Consider the following 17,459-nt stretch of genomic DNA (forward strand, 5'->3'; position numbering starts at 1 on the left):
CGGGTTAACTCTCATCTTCAGTCAAGTGCACCGGAAGTTATTCGTCAGATAAATCCAACCGGATCTCCGGAGGGGATCTCTTTCAACCCTGGACTCCACTGTCTTCCGCTACGATTTTCCTTTTCGTTCGCGGATATCGATATCGAGGAAATCTTTCGTTCTGAGATGATCGCCGATTGAGAAGGAACGTATGAATAACAGGAATAACAAGAGGAGAGAGACTTTTCTTGAGAGAGACTACATCTTATCGATTCACGGAGGAATAAGTTCAGATGTAGAAATCCCTTCGATATATAATACAGAGAAATTTACGATATCTCGGTGAGGAGCCTTAAATCCCTAAGATAATTTCTCTTTAAATTCTTTCAAGGCTAGATCAACTTTGTCATCATTAAAGAATTTGTTATTAAAGTATATACGCGCTATTAGCGAGACGACCCGCGTACGGCGGAAAAACCTGCGGAGTGAGCTTCCCGTGGGGAGACTGCAGGCGGAGGATGTTTATTAGCGCGCTCAGATTGCATCTCGCGGTAGTCTCGTGTTTATTTGTCTCAATTAATTTTTTACAGTACTTCATTATCCCTTAGTGGATGGGTATTACCCTCCAGATTTACGTAAAATGTATAAAAACGGAGCTCTCTCTGCGAGAGCGATCTCTCTCTTTCTCTCTCTCTCTCTCTCTCTGTCTCTTTTTCTCCCTCTGTGCGCGTGTAACGTAATAGATTAATTTAGAATATGGAAGTATGTTGGGTTTAATGTTTTTATGATGTGTACTTGCAACTCTTAATTGCACAGTGAATGCATTTCTCTAAATGAACGCATGGTAGAGCAAAAAGTCATTGCTTTTAAAATTATTAATTAAATGAATATTTCCTGACGGTGCAAGTATGACATACTTTTTGCCTTTTTTACACTTAATTTACACAGAAAGAACAATTTTGCTGAAATACAGGTCAGTTAATAATTATTTTGAAACATTAAACAAAGTTATACTGTTCAGATTAGTTGTTAAAATGTCAAAACTGTTCGGATGAACTGTTTATAGCGAAATTATCACGCTTGAGCGCCCTGCATAATTATTTTGATGCAATATTTTTAGGTGTGTACTACGATAAAATTATTTTTTTTGTGTATTTATATTTGCTTTATAACATGCACTGAAAATAATCTCGTAGAAAAGATTTATCTTTTAATATAAAAACAAGTAGCTGTTTTTTCAAAATTGTTTGCAGATTAAATAAATGTAAACATACAGGATGTCCCGAAATTTGTGAAATTTGTGATTAAAATGCTATAACAAATAAGTTTTCGAAAATTTAAGTAAAATAGTCGTTGTTCGTAAATTTATTTTTATTTATATTAATTTAACTAAATCGTCACTGCATAAGTTTACCCGGTTTTTTTGTGAGAGACAAATTGTCGTAAAATGTATCTCATAATGTTTTAATTGTTTCGCTTTTTAACGTAACTATTTCATTCACACCAATAAAATTACGCGAGCGTACAAATTTCACGGAATAAATAAATAACACTGGTAAACATACTCATGAATCTGTAGAAATGTAGTTACCCCCATGTTACACGTTATACGAATAATATCTCGCCCCTTTTGGGTTGCTGTGCGAACGCAAATAGAATTGCGATCAACGAAAAGGCGGCCCCCCTGGGCTTTCCCGGTTCTCAAGTTTTCATCATCTACCGTTGCAGTAACTCGGATCACGAACTTTATCAGGTCAAAGATTTGTTTTATTCAGTGTCACGTAATCCACCGTTTTCCCGCGTATTCCCACGCGGATTCCATAATCTGATTGGCAAGTTCCATTTCGGGCATACATAAAATAAATCCGCGGATTTTTTTTCCCTTCCCTCCCTCTCCCCCTTTCCACCATGCATCATCCGTGGAAATATGAGATATTAAAGCTCATCCGCCGGAATTAATATGCACTTTTGGATTCAGCGGGCTCTAAATTCGTCATTCACGACATTCCGTCATAATCGTCGAATCATGTACCGCGCCGTCGTGTGTCACTTCCTTCGGTACGATGTCCGCGATATGCCGCGACAATCTGTGTAAATATCAGGATCGCGCACCACATGTGTCGCACGTCACGCCACGTTGTAACGTCCGATCAGTCTAGAGCACCCCGAGAGCGTGGTGAGTCAACCCCCTCCGCTTTAATTTTATTATTCGGCGATCACGTCGCGGAACTCCGTGGTGGAAAATTCGACGATTGAGATCAGCTACGCTTTCACGGTCGGGGGAGCTCTCTTTGGGGGATGCCACCCCGGGGGAGGGAAGATACGTAAGCCGCCACGTTTGAGGGCCGAAACGGACTTCCATTAATCTCGATCCTCGATAATAACCGAAGCCCCCGGTGCCTGAGATACGCGGGCGATCGACGCGGCGAAGAAAGCGCCGAGTGCGCGGATTACTTGCTCCTGATCCTTGATTATCGAGCGTTTCCTTCGACGAGGATTAATTAATACTCGAACGCGCCGAACGTGATTTCCCACATTGAAGCGATCCCACGCCTGCATGCTGCGCCATAACGACGGATAGAAAATTATGAGGTAACGAGAAGCGACCGAATTAAGTCAATTATTGCGGTGGCGCTCGAGAGACGATCGAGGGGGGGGGGGGGAAGGAGGAGAGAATCCGCGCGCGGGTTACTATAATTTTAATTGGTTTTTATTATTGCCTTTTCACCGCGATAGGCATTAAAAGCCGTTGAAATGTAGACTGAAATTCCCGACAAGCACGAGGAATTTAATATCCAATCTCCGTGGCGCCAAATTTTCATAAAATAAAACGATGCCCGATATCGGGCCGAAACGAAGCTTTTATTCATCGATTCCCAATACTTTCCATAACGGTCCATTATTATTTCGCGAACAGGCTCACGACTGCCGCGTTAGTTTCGCGGCAGAAAATTGTAGGGACACGAGATAATTGAATTATACGGCTACACTCCACTGCGCGCTCGCGTATTTAGCCAAGAGGAAGAGCCACCACGTAATGCAAAATTGAATCCCCGGTATTGGCGCGGCAGTTGTGAACTTTAGTTATTCCGGTTAAATGCGATAACATAATGAATTATCGATTCGACATTATAATAAACAGAGCTCGGCGGTCACGAGTATAATATATTGAAAATTAAATCTGAAAATCTACACGATTAAAATCATTTCTACGTACGTACAATACGTTCCGCCTGTCCAACAACGTGATAAACAATTGTTTGGATCGAGTTACGAGAAATGCGATACCGGTCCCCCGGTTTCTAAGCTAATTGTAACAACCTTTTTAATGTACCCGCGAGCCCGCAGGAGATATGAATTGTTTCGCTGAGACGATCCAATTGTCACGAAGGCGGGAAAGGGAATCCCCCCGCGGCCGGAAAGGCAAAAGTAATTACGACTTGCTTCGGAGGCGGAGGCTCGTTAATTACGACTCGGCGAATAATTAATTACGCACGGTCCGATTAGATACAAAACCGTACGTGGTCGCTGCGGCGGGCGTGTCTGAAAATTGCTGGCAAGACCATGCAGCGGCACAATTAAAGCATTGTGCGGCGGGCACGGGCAAGAATAAATACACGCGCGAGGACATGCGTTTGTGTGTATGTGTGTGTGTGTGTGTGTGTGTATGCGCGCGCCTTCTAGAGCGTGTGCATAATTAGAGGACCCGTGAGGCTCTCGGCCGCCGAGTTGCTAATGAACGCGCGAAGACATTTCTCGAACATCGCTGTTATTAAAAAAAATTTTTTTTTTAACCCGGTTTCACGGGTGTTTGCGTAAGAAAAGGGGCGAGTTGCAGAAAGGGGAGGGAGCCACTTCTCTTTCCTTCGTCATGCGCTAAAAAAAAAACACAAACTGAAAAATTAGGAAGACCAAATTTAAGTTAGAGAAAAGGATAAAAAAGGAAGGAGAAAGCCGTAATGGAGAGAAAAGATCATATATGCGTTGCACGTCTACGTCATAACTAAGATTGTAAGCGGTATGATAATATTCATCGTGTTTTCTCATGTTTCCCATTATCATGTTTCTGTTTCACCGTCGCAAGGAATATTAAATTTCGAAAGGCTGAATAAAGATTGCAGATTATGCATATGCTGCAGAAAAAAAGCGCACTTTAATAAATACAGTTTTAGTAAATATGACGGAAAAATATGCGGAGCGGAGGGTGACGCAAAAAAAAAAAAAGTGACCCGTGCCAAAAGCTCCGCTCATCCCCCGATGCAAACTGCGCGCTGCGAGAGTTTCAAGTTTCATTTAAATCCGTGAAAAATAACTTAATAATTTCAACTACGAACGGTTATTTCAATATTTAACAATTAGCTGTTCGATGTTTAATTATCTCGCCGAGATCGTTCGGCCGTCAATTAATTTTGGGCCAGGTTATAATTTCAATAGTTTAATTATTACTTAAACTATTCAGTTCTTCGCGGCCGACGGGAGAGAAACTTCGTAATTCGCGTGTGCATTATGAAAACGCGGTGGTTAATACCACGTGCACGTCTTGCGACCCCTCTCTCTGACCCCCCCTCCCCCCCCTCTCTCTCTCTCTCTTCCGTATGCCACGGAATTGTGAAACTTAATTTAAAGCGCTCCGCAGGGATCGCCTTGCGGTCACTTTGCAGGCGCGCGGTCTTTACGACCGCGCTACCAAAGCTGATCCTCTTTGCCTTTCGCGCGCGCGCGCGCGCGCACGCTCGCACGTGGAAACTCTTCGCGCGGAAATCTGAGCGGCCACGAACTCGCGGGGGCGACGGCGGACGGTGGCGGCGCACCCTTTTGAAATTCACGGCTTGTCGGATCCGGGTGTTGACTCATTTACAACGCGGCCGGTTAATGTCAGCCCGACGACGGCGATGCGGCCGCGCGCTGATGCTAATCCGACAGGCGCGCCTGCAAGAAATCCCGTCAGCTTATTCGCAACCGCCTCTCCTACATCTTTCGCGTCGACGTCATCGAGGATGTAGGTGCAGGCCGCGCGGCGACCGCTGTAAAATTACCCAGGACCGGCTGGAAATAACCTTTGAATTATTTACTAGGAAATGTCGTGGGCGCGCGGGAGGATCGCGTGCCAGCCTTTCGCGAAACCATCCCCGCGCCCGTGTCCGCTCGAGCGAGCGCGCGAACGTCGCCTTGAATTTTCGTGCTCTTCGGGACCGACGACTCTCCCCTTTGCCTCTCGTCGTCGGTGATGCGCGACGTCGCTTTTCCGCCGTGTAATCTTTATTAAAAGGATACCCGAGGGGAGAGCCGTATTTAATCACCGTCGTAGAAATCGACATTCCGCGGACGTCTCGTCTGCGTTTCCATTTATATATATATATATATATATATATATATATATATATATATATATATATACACGTCGCTTCCGTCTACTTCGCCGGTTTGTTTCTCGGAGGAGCACGAGCGACGAGCGAGAGCTACCGCGGATTTAATAGCTAACGATACGTTAGTCTCGGAGAGAATTAATTGCGTGCTACGTGCTCGATTTTCGAAATGAAACGCTCGAATTTCCGCGGATGTGTTCGTTCGCGTGGCGCACGTGCATATAGCGATTACCCGGGCACTTCGCCCGCGTTGGTCCAGGAGTATGACTGATTTATAAGTACCTCTTGCACAATCAATCGAGCGGAACGCCCTATTTGAAACTCGGCGCGGAAGGGCTGAGAGAGCTTGTTTCCATTTCTGAATTATGTATGGGAAAGTGCTGCGTACACGTCATGAATGAAATATATATACCGCCGGCCAGGCCGCCCTATGCCGTTAATATTTAAGGAGTTACTTAACTCTTCTTCTCCTACGCGCGATTACATAATTTTTGCCAAATGGTACGGCGCGCGATATTCGATATTCGCGGTGTAATAAATATTTCGCGCAAAAAGTACATATCGCTCTTTCTCTCTCTCTTTCTCTCTTCCGGAATGCAGTCTCGCCCGTAATAGCGCTTAATAAAAGCGCTTTATTCCACCGGGGGGGGGGGAATTTCCCGGCGTTTTAAGGCGGCTTGAAAGCTTTCTAAAAGCACTCTAAAAGCCTAGCCACCGTTTAGTCAGATCTTCTTGCCGCGGCTGGGCATTAGAAGTCCGCGCGGCGGCGTTGTTCATAATTCGACGCGCCTCTTTTTACCTCGTTCGTCTCGATTTTAGCGGAGCGGAAGAGAATCTTTGGTAGGGGGGGGGGGAGGGAGAGGGGAAATCAGATAAAACGCCCTGCAAACGAGATTAATCGCCGTCCGAAAATCAACGTGGAACGCTTTAAGGATATTAAATCCAGTGTCATTTCAGATTAAACGAGACGGACGAAGAGTATCACTGCAGACGCAAAGTGCAAACTCTGCTTAATTATCCAACAGCTCTTCTTTCTCTCTCTCTCTCTCTCTGCGAGGTAGATCGGGATTTAAATGAACTCAATTAGGCTGCCATTCTGATTATTTCATTATCCTTGCGAATCGAGAGCGAGCTCTACGGTCACTACTCGCGATCGTGGGTTTGTGTAATTTCGGGTAATCTCGCGGACGTAGGAGAGCCGATGAAACCGATTTCGCGTTTCTAGAAAGTAATTTCGGCTGCTGGAATATCGCGGCTTAAATTCCCATTGTCTTGGCGCCCGAATCTTTCCGAGCTCGCTCTCTTCCGGCCCGAGCGATTTTCGCGCGACTGTTAACAATGAGGTCACCGACGGAGGGAGAGTTTCTCTCCGATCTTTCCTCCTCCGGGAACTTCGGGCGCGCAACCAATATCTTTCCCGCGGTGACAAATGTCATTCGGGTCCTCGAACACCTTCCCGCGGAAGTTCGAGGGCCGAGACGGAGACGGTGCAAGTTCCGTCCGACGAGAGAGAAAGAGAGAGAGAGCGGCAGGATTGTTCGCGCATCTGCAACCGGGAAAGGATATAACGAACGACCTGCGGTAAATAACGTCTCTCTCTTTTTTTTTTTTTGGAAGAGCGAGAGATTTGGCGCGAAGCACCGGCGGAACTTTATGGTGGGAAAAATCGCTTAATATACCCAAAATTCCACCGGCGGCTCTCGAAGAGAACGACGGTGATGATGAAGTTGGCTCCGGTCCACTCGGGCGCTGAGATCTCACGAAATTATGATCGCGATATAATTTTTTTTTACGCGGCAACCGTCTGACGTTTAAGATTCCTCCCTCGCGTCTTTACGAAAGCGTTCTCCTGATAATTTCCCGAAGGCTAATTTATCAGTCTGTGCTCTTTGCTTCTTGTTCGTTGCGTTTTTGCCTCTTAGACGTAAAAGTTGACGAGTTCCGAAAGTGACAAGAAACTTTGTTGATAAAATAGCAGGAAGACAATAGGCAAAAAGCAAGAAAGCACGAAGCAGAGAAGAAGTATCGAGACCATCTCAAGTTTTCGGATATCTTCGACTAGTGATGTTTTCCTCGGACTCTCTGATATGAGGTTCCTCGCCGGCTCGTTTATCCGTCGCGTCGATTCGATTTACTCTCGACTGGAGCTGATATTTTCGTCGTTACGAACGCAGTCAGTCAATCATTCGGGAATATATCTCGCAGATAAAGATGACGGTCCCAATTATAGGTCGAATTATCGATTGAATTTGCAAACGTAAACATCCCTTTTTCCAGATGTATTATTAAAATTACAGAAACTCTTTTCACATTTTGAATTTATTTTTTATAATTATTGTAGCATGAAATAACTTACGCTATTATTAGTGATATTTTGGAAAAAAGTTACGTTCAATAACCTCTTTAATAAGCTCTCTAAATATATCTTTAATAATTTCTTGAAATTGTAATACTTTTATATTATTGTGATACTCTTACAAGGGAAGGTTCACGAGGCCACCTTGAATCTTTGCAATGGTTTAAGGTGGCCTCGTCCTAACTTTGGCGACGTCATCCAAGGTAAAACTCATGGCGCCGATAAATACATCTTTTTACACCCTACAACTTTTGTCTGAAACAATTTTTTATGAAACTTAAATTTTTTACGATACGATGTCCATATATTCACACCATATATACAAAGGGTTGTTTCTACCCTTAAAATCGCTTCTCCGCCGATAAAAAAAAATACGTGTCTATTATTTTCCATGGTTTTACAAGTGTACAAAGTTTCATTAGAATCCGTGAGTGACAGTTGGACAGAGTTCTTCCCTTATGAATAGATTGTATTTAAAAATTTACACTCATTGAATACATAATAATTTTTCTTTAAAATTTATAATTTATGTTTACTTATTACATTGACAACTTTTTAAAATATTTGATCGTTAAATTTACCTGAATTGATAAAAAATTATTTTAATTTTAAGTGATTTATAATTGGAACTGTTACCTTATTTCTCGTTTTTTTTTTGTTTTTTTTTATGAATTGATATATCGACGTAATTGTGTCGACGCGACGATAAAGTTCGCGAGTTTGATATCGACGCTTTGTAAGTGTCGCCGGCGACCCGAATGAGGGTCGATGGAAGCACGGACAATAAATCGTTTTCCCAATAATAATCGTTTCGTGCCAAATTACTTGTTGTCGTGTGCACACGAGTCTCCTGATGCATTGATTATCCATTATCTCCTCGCGTCGCGAGCGGCGAGTTCCGCCAGTAGGATTTAAAAGAGAGAGAGAGAGAGAGGAAGGGAATGCAGCGGCATGCAGAATCGTGAAAAATGGTACAGCACGGTATATTCTAATGCAGATTCTTCACCGTATTCTGGTACTTCGCGAACGGGCTATTCACTTCCTCTCGACGCGTAATTCCACTTCTCCGACGGCAACATGTTTATCGCGAGATGTATGCATTGTACGGCTGAAGGATATTCAGGAGTATATGCAAAAGGAGCTCTCGCGGAGGTATTTTGGAGAGCCGCTTCCCTTCCCCCTCCCTCCTTCTCCCTCTACCGGTCGCGCACTCCGCGCGCGCTATTCTTCAAATATGCATGCGAACGTGGAGTCATGGTATCCATGGAAATACGCGATATGAATCATTTAAGTTGTCAACCAAAAATTCAGCGAGCGCGAACCAGAGTAAAAATATTCTCTCTGTCGATGCTCCTCGTAGCTTCTGGCTTGTCGAGAGAAAGAAGAAACAGGAAAGGGGGATAAAACGTTGAAAGTGGGAATAACGTTACGCGTTAGCTCGATCGAATGTTAAGTGAATCCCGAGAGCAGATTCACGCGAGATTCACGTCACGCACAGAATCGAAAAAGAGAGAGAGAGAGAGAGAGAAGGAGAGAATTTAAGAGGAGGTATCTCTCGGCCGGCGATAATGCCTAAACACCGCGTGCAATTAAATCGCGCAAGCGAATATTTTTCGTTACCGCGAACGTGCCTCGATCGTTAATCATTTCTGCATTATTGTATTACCGGCATTATTGTAGTCGGCCCGGTCGGTGGAGAGGAGAGGAGAGGAGAACCTTGAAACAATGCACTCTCGCCGAGAGCGTAGGGATAATCAATCTTACTTTAGCCGAGGAGTATCGTGTATATTAGTCGGTCCGTCGCGCGAAATTCAACTAATTGCAATTAATAACTTTCTCTCTCTCTCTCTCTCTCTTTCTCTCTCTCTCCGCTCCCCCGCGGAGAGGGCCGTCCGAACGTCGTCCCCCGATCTCATCCCCCGGTGTCTTTTCTGCGTGATTCCAGGCACCAGTTCTACCTGCACTCCCGCCTCGAGCTGGTCGACGGTAGGCTGAAGGTCGCGGATTGGGGCTCCGTGGCACGTCTGGTCGCCCTGATAGCGCAGGCCGACGGCGGCGATTACGACGCGCTGTCACCACCGCACGCGCTCTACTCGCAATGCTGTCACATACAACCCGCGGAGCCGTGCGAGCCGAAACCGCAGGACTTCCTGGTGCGGATAGTGCAGCAGCACAAGGAAATCAAGGTGCGACGAGGGAGAAATATTAATTTGACACGCCGCGGTTTCGTACACGTTACACGGCCCGGGGGTGGTCGCCGTGAAGGTTGCCGGGGCAGTTATCGTTCATATCGGCAAAAAAGATTTCTTCCGTAGTATAATGTCCGATTTATTTCGTTCCGTTTCATTTTTTATCGTGCAAAATAACATCGATTCAATTTCAAGAACTTCTCACCTCTCTCGCGCGCGGGTTTTTAAAAAATTTTTATTATTTTATTTTTCCGTTAATGAATTTTACATGCAAGCAAACTTTGTGTTCTCTCGTTTCCAATGTTTAACAAATCTTTTCTATTTTTTTTTTAACTCTGGGTTTGTGTGATTGTGAATTTAATAGAAAATACGCAATATTTATTAAATAGTCATATTTACAGAGGCATACGGTGTTTGATTTCCCGAAGGTGGAGAGGAGAATTTCCGCCGAATTTTTTTTGCGATTTACAATTTGATAACAATATTTTGCTGCATGAATATGCTGCGTCGCACGGTCCACAAATGAATAATAGAGATGGTATATGAATTTTCAGGGGATGAAAGCGTCGACCGCTGAATATTGGCTCTTGAAAGAGATATCAAACCTCGACGCATTCGGACAGGAAATGTTTCACAGTAAATTTGGATACAACGGTGTGTCCATGATCGGCGTTGGCCCGCACGGAATCACGGTTTACCGCAATCAGGACGAGGAGACACAAAAGTGATTATACATTAATATGTTATTTATATATTTTAAACATATACCTTCATTTAGGATATAAACGAAAGTTGATTTACGTCTGCAGTTAAAAGTTTGAGATAAAGATCGTTTTTGTTCAAATATTCAGTAGAATTATATTAATAAAAATGTAAAAATTAGATTTAATTTGTAGTGATACTTGCTCGTCAAACTTACTGCGAAACACGATTTTCTATAAGAATTAAAAAAATTAAATCAATAACAGAATTATGCTGAAATTTTACATAGATACTCGAACTTAGTGGTAGAACATTCTATAAAATTTAAAACTTTTCGGTACTTTGAGATGTGTGACACATACATTTTTTAAATACTCTCGTACATTGATAAATGAGTTCATTTAAGTAACATCGCGTTGTTAAGTTACATATTTATCAACGCGAAATCTCAAGTCTACTTTAATATTGCTCGTCGACGATAGGAGACGGCACGTACCGGCTGCTACACGATATACCATCCGAGACGATCGTTCAGCGGAACAGTTGTTGCTGAGAGAACTTCATTATCAGTCCGCGCTTAATATAAAATGACAAAACTAGGTTTCCACGTTAACAGAAGGATTCTGACGAAAATGAAAATAAATAAAAAGTCTTTACATACGATAAGATCAACAGAATCCCCCCAAGCGTTTGGGAATTTGTCTCATCCATTATGCAGAAGGGAGATTAGCATCAAGATTTTACTTCACCTTTACCTTCATCGTCGTTCAATTTATTATACGATGTATTATGTATTACGTTACAGCATACCGTATACAGCTATACAAAGTGCTACGTCACAACGGCGCATGTTCCACCTGGTTTATCTCTCACTTGACGGCGAGGAGACGTCGTTGGACTTTAAGTTAGACTCCAGCCAATCCGCGAGCGGACTTTACAGGGCGATCACCGAGAAACACGCGTTCTACAGCTGCGAGACAGTCAGGAGCGCGGTCACCGCGCAGTTTATTCGCGATTTAAAGGTACACCCTCACAGCAAATTTTGTTTTACACCCGATTTTTTTTTTTAAGTTGATCTCCTGTATATATAACATCTCTTTTTTATATAACTCTGTTTTTTAAGAGGGTATTCTAGTCTGCAGCGTAAAAAAGTTTTTCTAAGAAGATTGCTGCATATATTTTTCTATGTTTTTATACATCTACTTGTATTTAGCAAATATCTATAAATTTTGATATAGTTAAATGTTTATCAATATTTTTTTGTTTTTTAAATTTAAAAATAAACATTCTTCAAGTTGGTGGATTTCTCAGAAACCACTGAAGTTGTCGATTTCAATTTTTGCATATGTGTGAAATACATATACAGTATGTTTATCGCAGGTTAAGATTACGATATCTATAAATTAACTATTTTTTTATGTTATCCAGTTAGAGATTATTAATAACACTCCGCAAAAATTTTCAACGATCTCAGCAGATTTTTTAAATAATAAAAATACATTTAACTAGTATATTTTGTATACATATTAGATTCAATTAATTTTATAAAAATTTAGAAATAATCGACCTTTGAAACCGCACTATCTTAATAATTTACAATTTTTTATTTATCATCATAATGTATAAGCAGACGTGCATTTTACATGTACACAAACATCAAAGTTGATAGTTTAGTCAGTAGAAATAGTGTTAGTTTATTTGAAAAAATGTGTTTTAAAAAATTTAGTTTATATAAGGGCTAATAAATACTTAGTCATATGATAACTTATAGATATCTATTAAACATGTACAAGTAGATATAAAAAATATATATATATAAAAGACTTTTCTTTTGAAAAGAAAATTTAAAATTAATCTGATTAGAGATATAATCGGACCGTTGCTTTCTTCCAGGGGACAATAATTTCGATTTTCAACGAGGACTCGACCCTGGGCAAGAAATACGTGTTCGACATACGCAGGACCTGTCGGGAGGTATACGACAATGCGCGGCGCGCGCTTTATTGCGAGGCGACGACTATAGCTCTGCCGGAGGAGAACGAGATCCTCGACAGGCACGCCTGCGGGGAGTGCGAGAATCCTAAGTGCAAGGTGAGCGACGAAATCCACGGCCGTACTAATAATCGGTAGACTCGTCGCGGCGCGCAACGCAAACTCGATTCAAACGATCCACACGTATTTCAGGAATCTCGGGAATGCCTGGCCAGATTGCTGGACGCCATGCTCTGTCGGATCTGCATGGACCGGAGCCTGGACACCGCTCTGTTTCCCTGCGGACACGCCGTGGCCTGTCTGGACTGCGCCCGTCGCTGCGAGCGTTGCCCGTTATGCCGGGCCGACATTGATTACTGCCGTACGATATACCTCCCGATCGAGCTGACGCACATCGACAAGCACAACCCGAAACTACTGTCGGAGACGATCGAGCCTGTATTTAGCAAGCCGCTGGCAGATGAGATGAAGGACAAGAGAATCTTGGACAGCGAGACGCCGGTCAACAGTGACATTTGAGAGCGTCTAGTCAGACGCAGACTCGGCGCGTTTGAAAGATTCTTCAGGATTGTCACTTGCCGCGCAGGAAGGGCGTACTGAGATACACCGGGGGGTGAAGCACTTTTCTGTTTACCCATCGGATCGAGGGTTTCGACATTCGTTGGATCGCATCCCGCAAGGACGCTTATTGGGTTTCTCATCCGATTCTTGAAACTTTTATTTCGCGCGATGGCTTCAGTTAGAATTGCGTATTTTATTATTTGATGTTTTATTTCGGTGTTTCTCCGCTTTTATTCTTAATTTATAAAGAAATGATACGCGTTTAATTTATAAAGAAATGATATCTATATTCATAAAATAACTGTAAATTATCTTTTTTTACGAAAGTAACTTTATTGTCATTCACAGAATAGTTGAACACTCACTCCGACATTGTTGTCGCCGTTATTCCTACTTTTGAAATTATTATGAAATTAATATGAAATTATTTGAAATTATTATGAAACATTGTTTGCAGAACCACTTATCTATTATTTTATTAAGACCTTGGTTGCTCCTTTAATAAGTCATGACTTTTAAACTTTTTCTCGGTTTTTTTAGTCAAAGAAATATGTTTTTCATGCATAAGTTAAACTGATAAAAAAAAATAATTAGACAAGATAAGTATGGTCTGAAAATATTAAAATTGAGAAATGATTTAATGGTACTGTGATCAAAGATGATATTGTTGAGGAGACACAGGAGATACGAGGGTAACGTAGATAAATTCAATGGGGGGATTACATCATTGTGTCTGCGTATACTCGTAATGGTGTTACAAATATTTCCCTGTAATCGAATGGCCGAAAAGTGCTATTAGCAGCATGAATCTAAAGAGAGGAACAGTGCTGCCGACGTGTGTGAACAATCTATATTATAAACAAGATCTAATAGCACTCGAAGATAAACCTTTATTTCTAACTGATGATCGGACCAATTTTTTCCTTGTTATTTCATGATCTTTCTCAATGCTTCTGTGTTCCTCTTAGATAGATACGCTTCTTTTTGGTCGTGCGTTTACGCTGATCTAAATAACATTCGCAGGTTATACATACACATCGGGTCAAGAACTTTTATCGGAATCGGTGACCCAGCATATTTTTACTACAACATTCGTTATTCATTACGTATATGCGATATCGTTTACAAAACAACTGCTACAATATAGCCGCTTCTAACGGATGTTTCGATAAAATGAAATTTAAATTGTGTCGATATATTTACATTGATTATGATGCTTACGATAAACTTAGAATATTACGTATTGCATTATCGCTTTAACTATGGTAGGTTGTAGTGATAAAGGCAGCATAATACGAATGTCACGTTTAGATATATATTATCGATCTATTTTTATCATGCATAGTGAACAAGTAGATTTAAATATGTAATCATTGCAGAATTGTTAGCCAAAAATAATTCCCTGCGAATAATATCTCACTTTTTCTTTTTTTTTATTGAAGCATCCTATATGAAGAAGGAGACTTTATTACCATAATATCTGTTTATATATGTACATAAGAAATGAGATAACCCGCAGCAGTAGGGTCAAGTGAGTAAAAGTCATGAGTTCACCAAATGTCAAATCTGTTTTAATATACTACGCGCATACGTCACTCTTCGAGTAAGTCATAATAAAAGTGAAACAAGTTAATTGCCTGTGCTTTGCATCTAAAAGATAAATTGTAGAGTAAAAAGTCAATGGCATTTTGTGTCCAAGGAAACAGAAAGGAAGACCATCCTTGAATAAAGATGACATGCACTATCATTTAAAGTATCTTGGGCTGATCAAAAATTCCAAAAATTGACTTCCTTTTTGGTTCCGGTTAGCAAGGAAAATTTGATATTAGCAAGATAGTGTTTAATGAATTATTTTTAATTTACCAGTAGCGTTCTATGAACTTCGTATGAATGATAAAAGCAAGGGAAAGAGAGAGAGAGAGAGAGAGAGAGAGAGAGAGAGAGAGAGAGAGAGAGAGAATGAAAAAAATTATTATAGTCATTTATCAATGCAAAGCAGACTTAGTTTGTAATTATTTATAAGAAGAGATGATAGTATGTATTTATACGTCGCTATGTTTAACGCCCTTTAAGAGACTCTTCTTCAGTTACAGTGTAGCTTTTTAAAACAATGCAGATTTAGTATTCTATATTGTGGAATTTTTAGAATATCGATATAATAGCGAAGCTACACTGTACCTGCAAGATCAGAGTACCGTTTTGAGTGATCTATCCTTTCTTTTAGACATTACCGCGAGCGTTATAATAATATCGTTATATATAAATTAAAACATTACGTTAAAATCGTGATTATGCAATTCAATGCAATCTTGCAATAGGCAATTACTGCGTGCGCGTTGAGATAAAATATTTCTGTCATGAAATATCGCATAACTGCCGTGGGATAATCTTGAACGAAGATAATTAGCTTCGGAAACCATCGACGTATAGTTGCGATTACGTTCTATGAATTACAATGGTCGCAAATGTGAAAAACAAAATAACTTTGTACCATTATTGCGTGTCGATAGCTGTAAGATTACTAATAATGATGACAACAATAACATTACTATTACACTCTATGAATAATAATAATTTCTTGTGATTTTAAATCTCTGTATAAAACGTATAAGGAAAAAAAAACAAAAATTCAAAATATTGTAGCTGATAGATATGTATGGTAGAAACGAAAATGATGAATGAAAGAGAGAAAGAGAGAGAAAATGTATGTATTTCTAAAAGTTATCGTTTGCAAAGAGTATTTTTAAAGTATTTCTAATTATTTTTTAGTATTGTATCAAAATTCCACCTGATGCGCGAGACGGTGGGGAAATAAACGCGCGTGCATATGAAATTACCACAACTTACGAGACGTAAATTTTAGCGTTCAATACGATGTTTCAATCTGTTAAAAAATTAAATACCGATACATTGAGAGTACCGAGTCTTTTTTAATTCTTCTTTAGTCCCAAGCGATTCCTGTGTATGTATATATCTCTTTACCCCCCTATCATTGAATTTTATATTATTCAATTATTTTACATTTAAATATTCTCTTAAAATTAAAATACTATAGAAAGAAAAATTTCGAAAAATTAAACAAAATAGTTATTTGTAGATTTTTATTTCAAGAAGTAGGTTTTCAGATATAAGGGCTTAATTGGTCAATCAAAAATTACGATCGCCTGTTACACGGCCACTATCGCTCGCGCAGTAGTATTAGTAACTTACGAATGATATGACTATCTCCAAATGTAGTTTGTAATTAGCTAATTTTAAATTTATATATATATATATATATATATATATATATATAATATATTTAATATTATCTTATAAATTATAACTATTATACAATTATTATTGGTATCAAAATTACATTTAAAATATTTAATACACACATAGACACATGTACACACACACACATATAGTGATTTTCAAACGATTGTAAGTACAAATACTGTCTGGAGCGATAAAGCACGTTCTGGAATCGCGCGTTTTTTCCGTTTAACATTACATTTCGTTGCGACATGTGTCACGTCGACATTTCATAAGAGACACGTTTGTCGCGGCACTTCTCACGCACGTTCGGTTTCCTCTATTCAGCAGATATTGTGTGTCAACGTAAAAATTAGCATTGCGCGGTGGAACGACCGGTTCGGTTGTCGGCGCGTTCGTAGAAAGCAGGTTTGCTCTATGGACTGCAACCATCCGTTATTTTTTTTTCCTTTCTTACATTTACGCGTTGCTCAAAAAGGCAGGCGAACGGAATCTGCCTCTGGTAATTTTGTCGACGCTGCGCTTTTCGAAATCGCATACGCGGTTGTAATATTGACGCTAAAAATTTATTCTGAATTAACGATTCGATAATTCAAGAATGCTTAACGGGTCTGATGAAAATGAAGCATCAAAGTGTTCGCGTTCCGATGAAACGCGATCCTCCCGCAATACTAATCAATAAACTGTAAAGTGTATACCATCGATAATCAATCGCGAAAAGAGGGACAACTAATAATAGCTAAAGAACGGTGAGTGGTATTTTTGTACCGTTTTGACATCACTTATTTATCCCCTTTGTGTTATTCAATATAGTGATAAATTTGATTATCTGATCTTTAAAAGCCGTCAGTGCTTAAAAGTTTTGCTTAAACTTAAAATTATTTGGATAAAGTTAAGATAAATTATATATAAACACATTTTAGGTAATATAAAGATAAATTAATTCTAAATTTATCTAAAAAAAAAGATAAAATTATATAACGTTCTATTAGCCAATTTTAAAATAATATCGCTGATAAGCAAAATAATTTAACATATAAAAATGTATATTTATAT

At 40.3% G+C, this 17,459-nt stretch overlaps 1 protein-coding gene across 1 annotated transcript in view; it reads left to right on the forward strand.

Annotated features, from left to right (window-relative positions):
- The window catches only part of LOC105829086 (E3 ubiquitin-protein ligase MYLIP), a 183,498-nt gene extending 167,437 nt beyond the window's left edge, over positions 1–16,061 (forward strand). Inside the window, exons 3-7 of the mRNA XM_036291285.1 lie at positions 9,647–9,887; positions 10,445–10,614; positions 11,398–11,614; positions 12,486–12,683; positions 12,777–16,061. Of these exons, the coding sequence (XP_036147178.1) occupies positions 9,647–9,887; positions 10,445–10,614; positions 11,398–11,614; positions 12,486–12,683; positions 12,777–13,103 (1,153 nt within the window). The 3' untranslated portion in view covers positions 13,104–16,061. The remainder of the gene's footprint in view (positions 1–9,646; positions 9,888–10,444; positions 10,615–11,397; positions 11,615–12,485; positions 12,684–12,776) is intronic.
- Positions 16,062–17,459: the final 1,398 nt, after the last annotated feature.

Source organism: Monomorium pharaonis, chromosome 8 (assembly GCF_013373865.1).
Source record: "Monomorium pharaonis isolate MP-MQ-018 chromosome 8, ASM1337386v2, whole genome shotgun sequence".
NCBI lineage: Eukaryota > Metazoa > Arthropoda > Insecta > Hymenoptera > Formicidae > Monomorium > Monomorium pharaonis.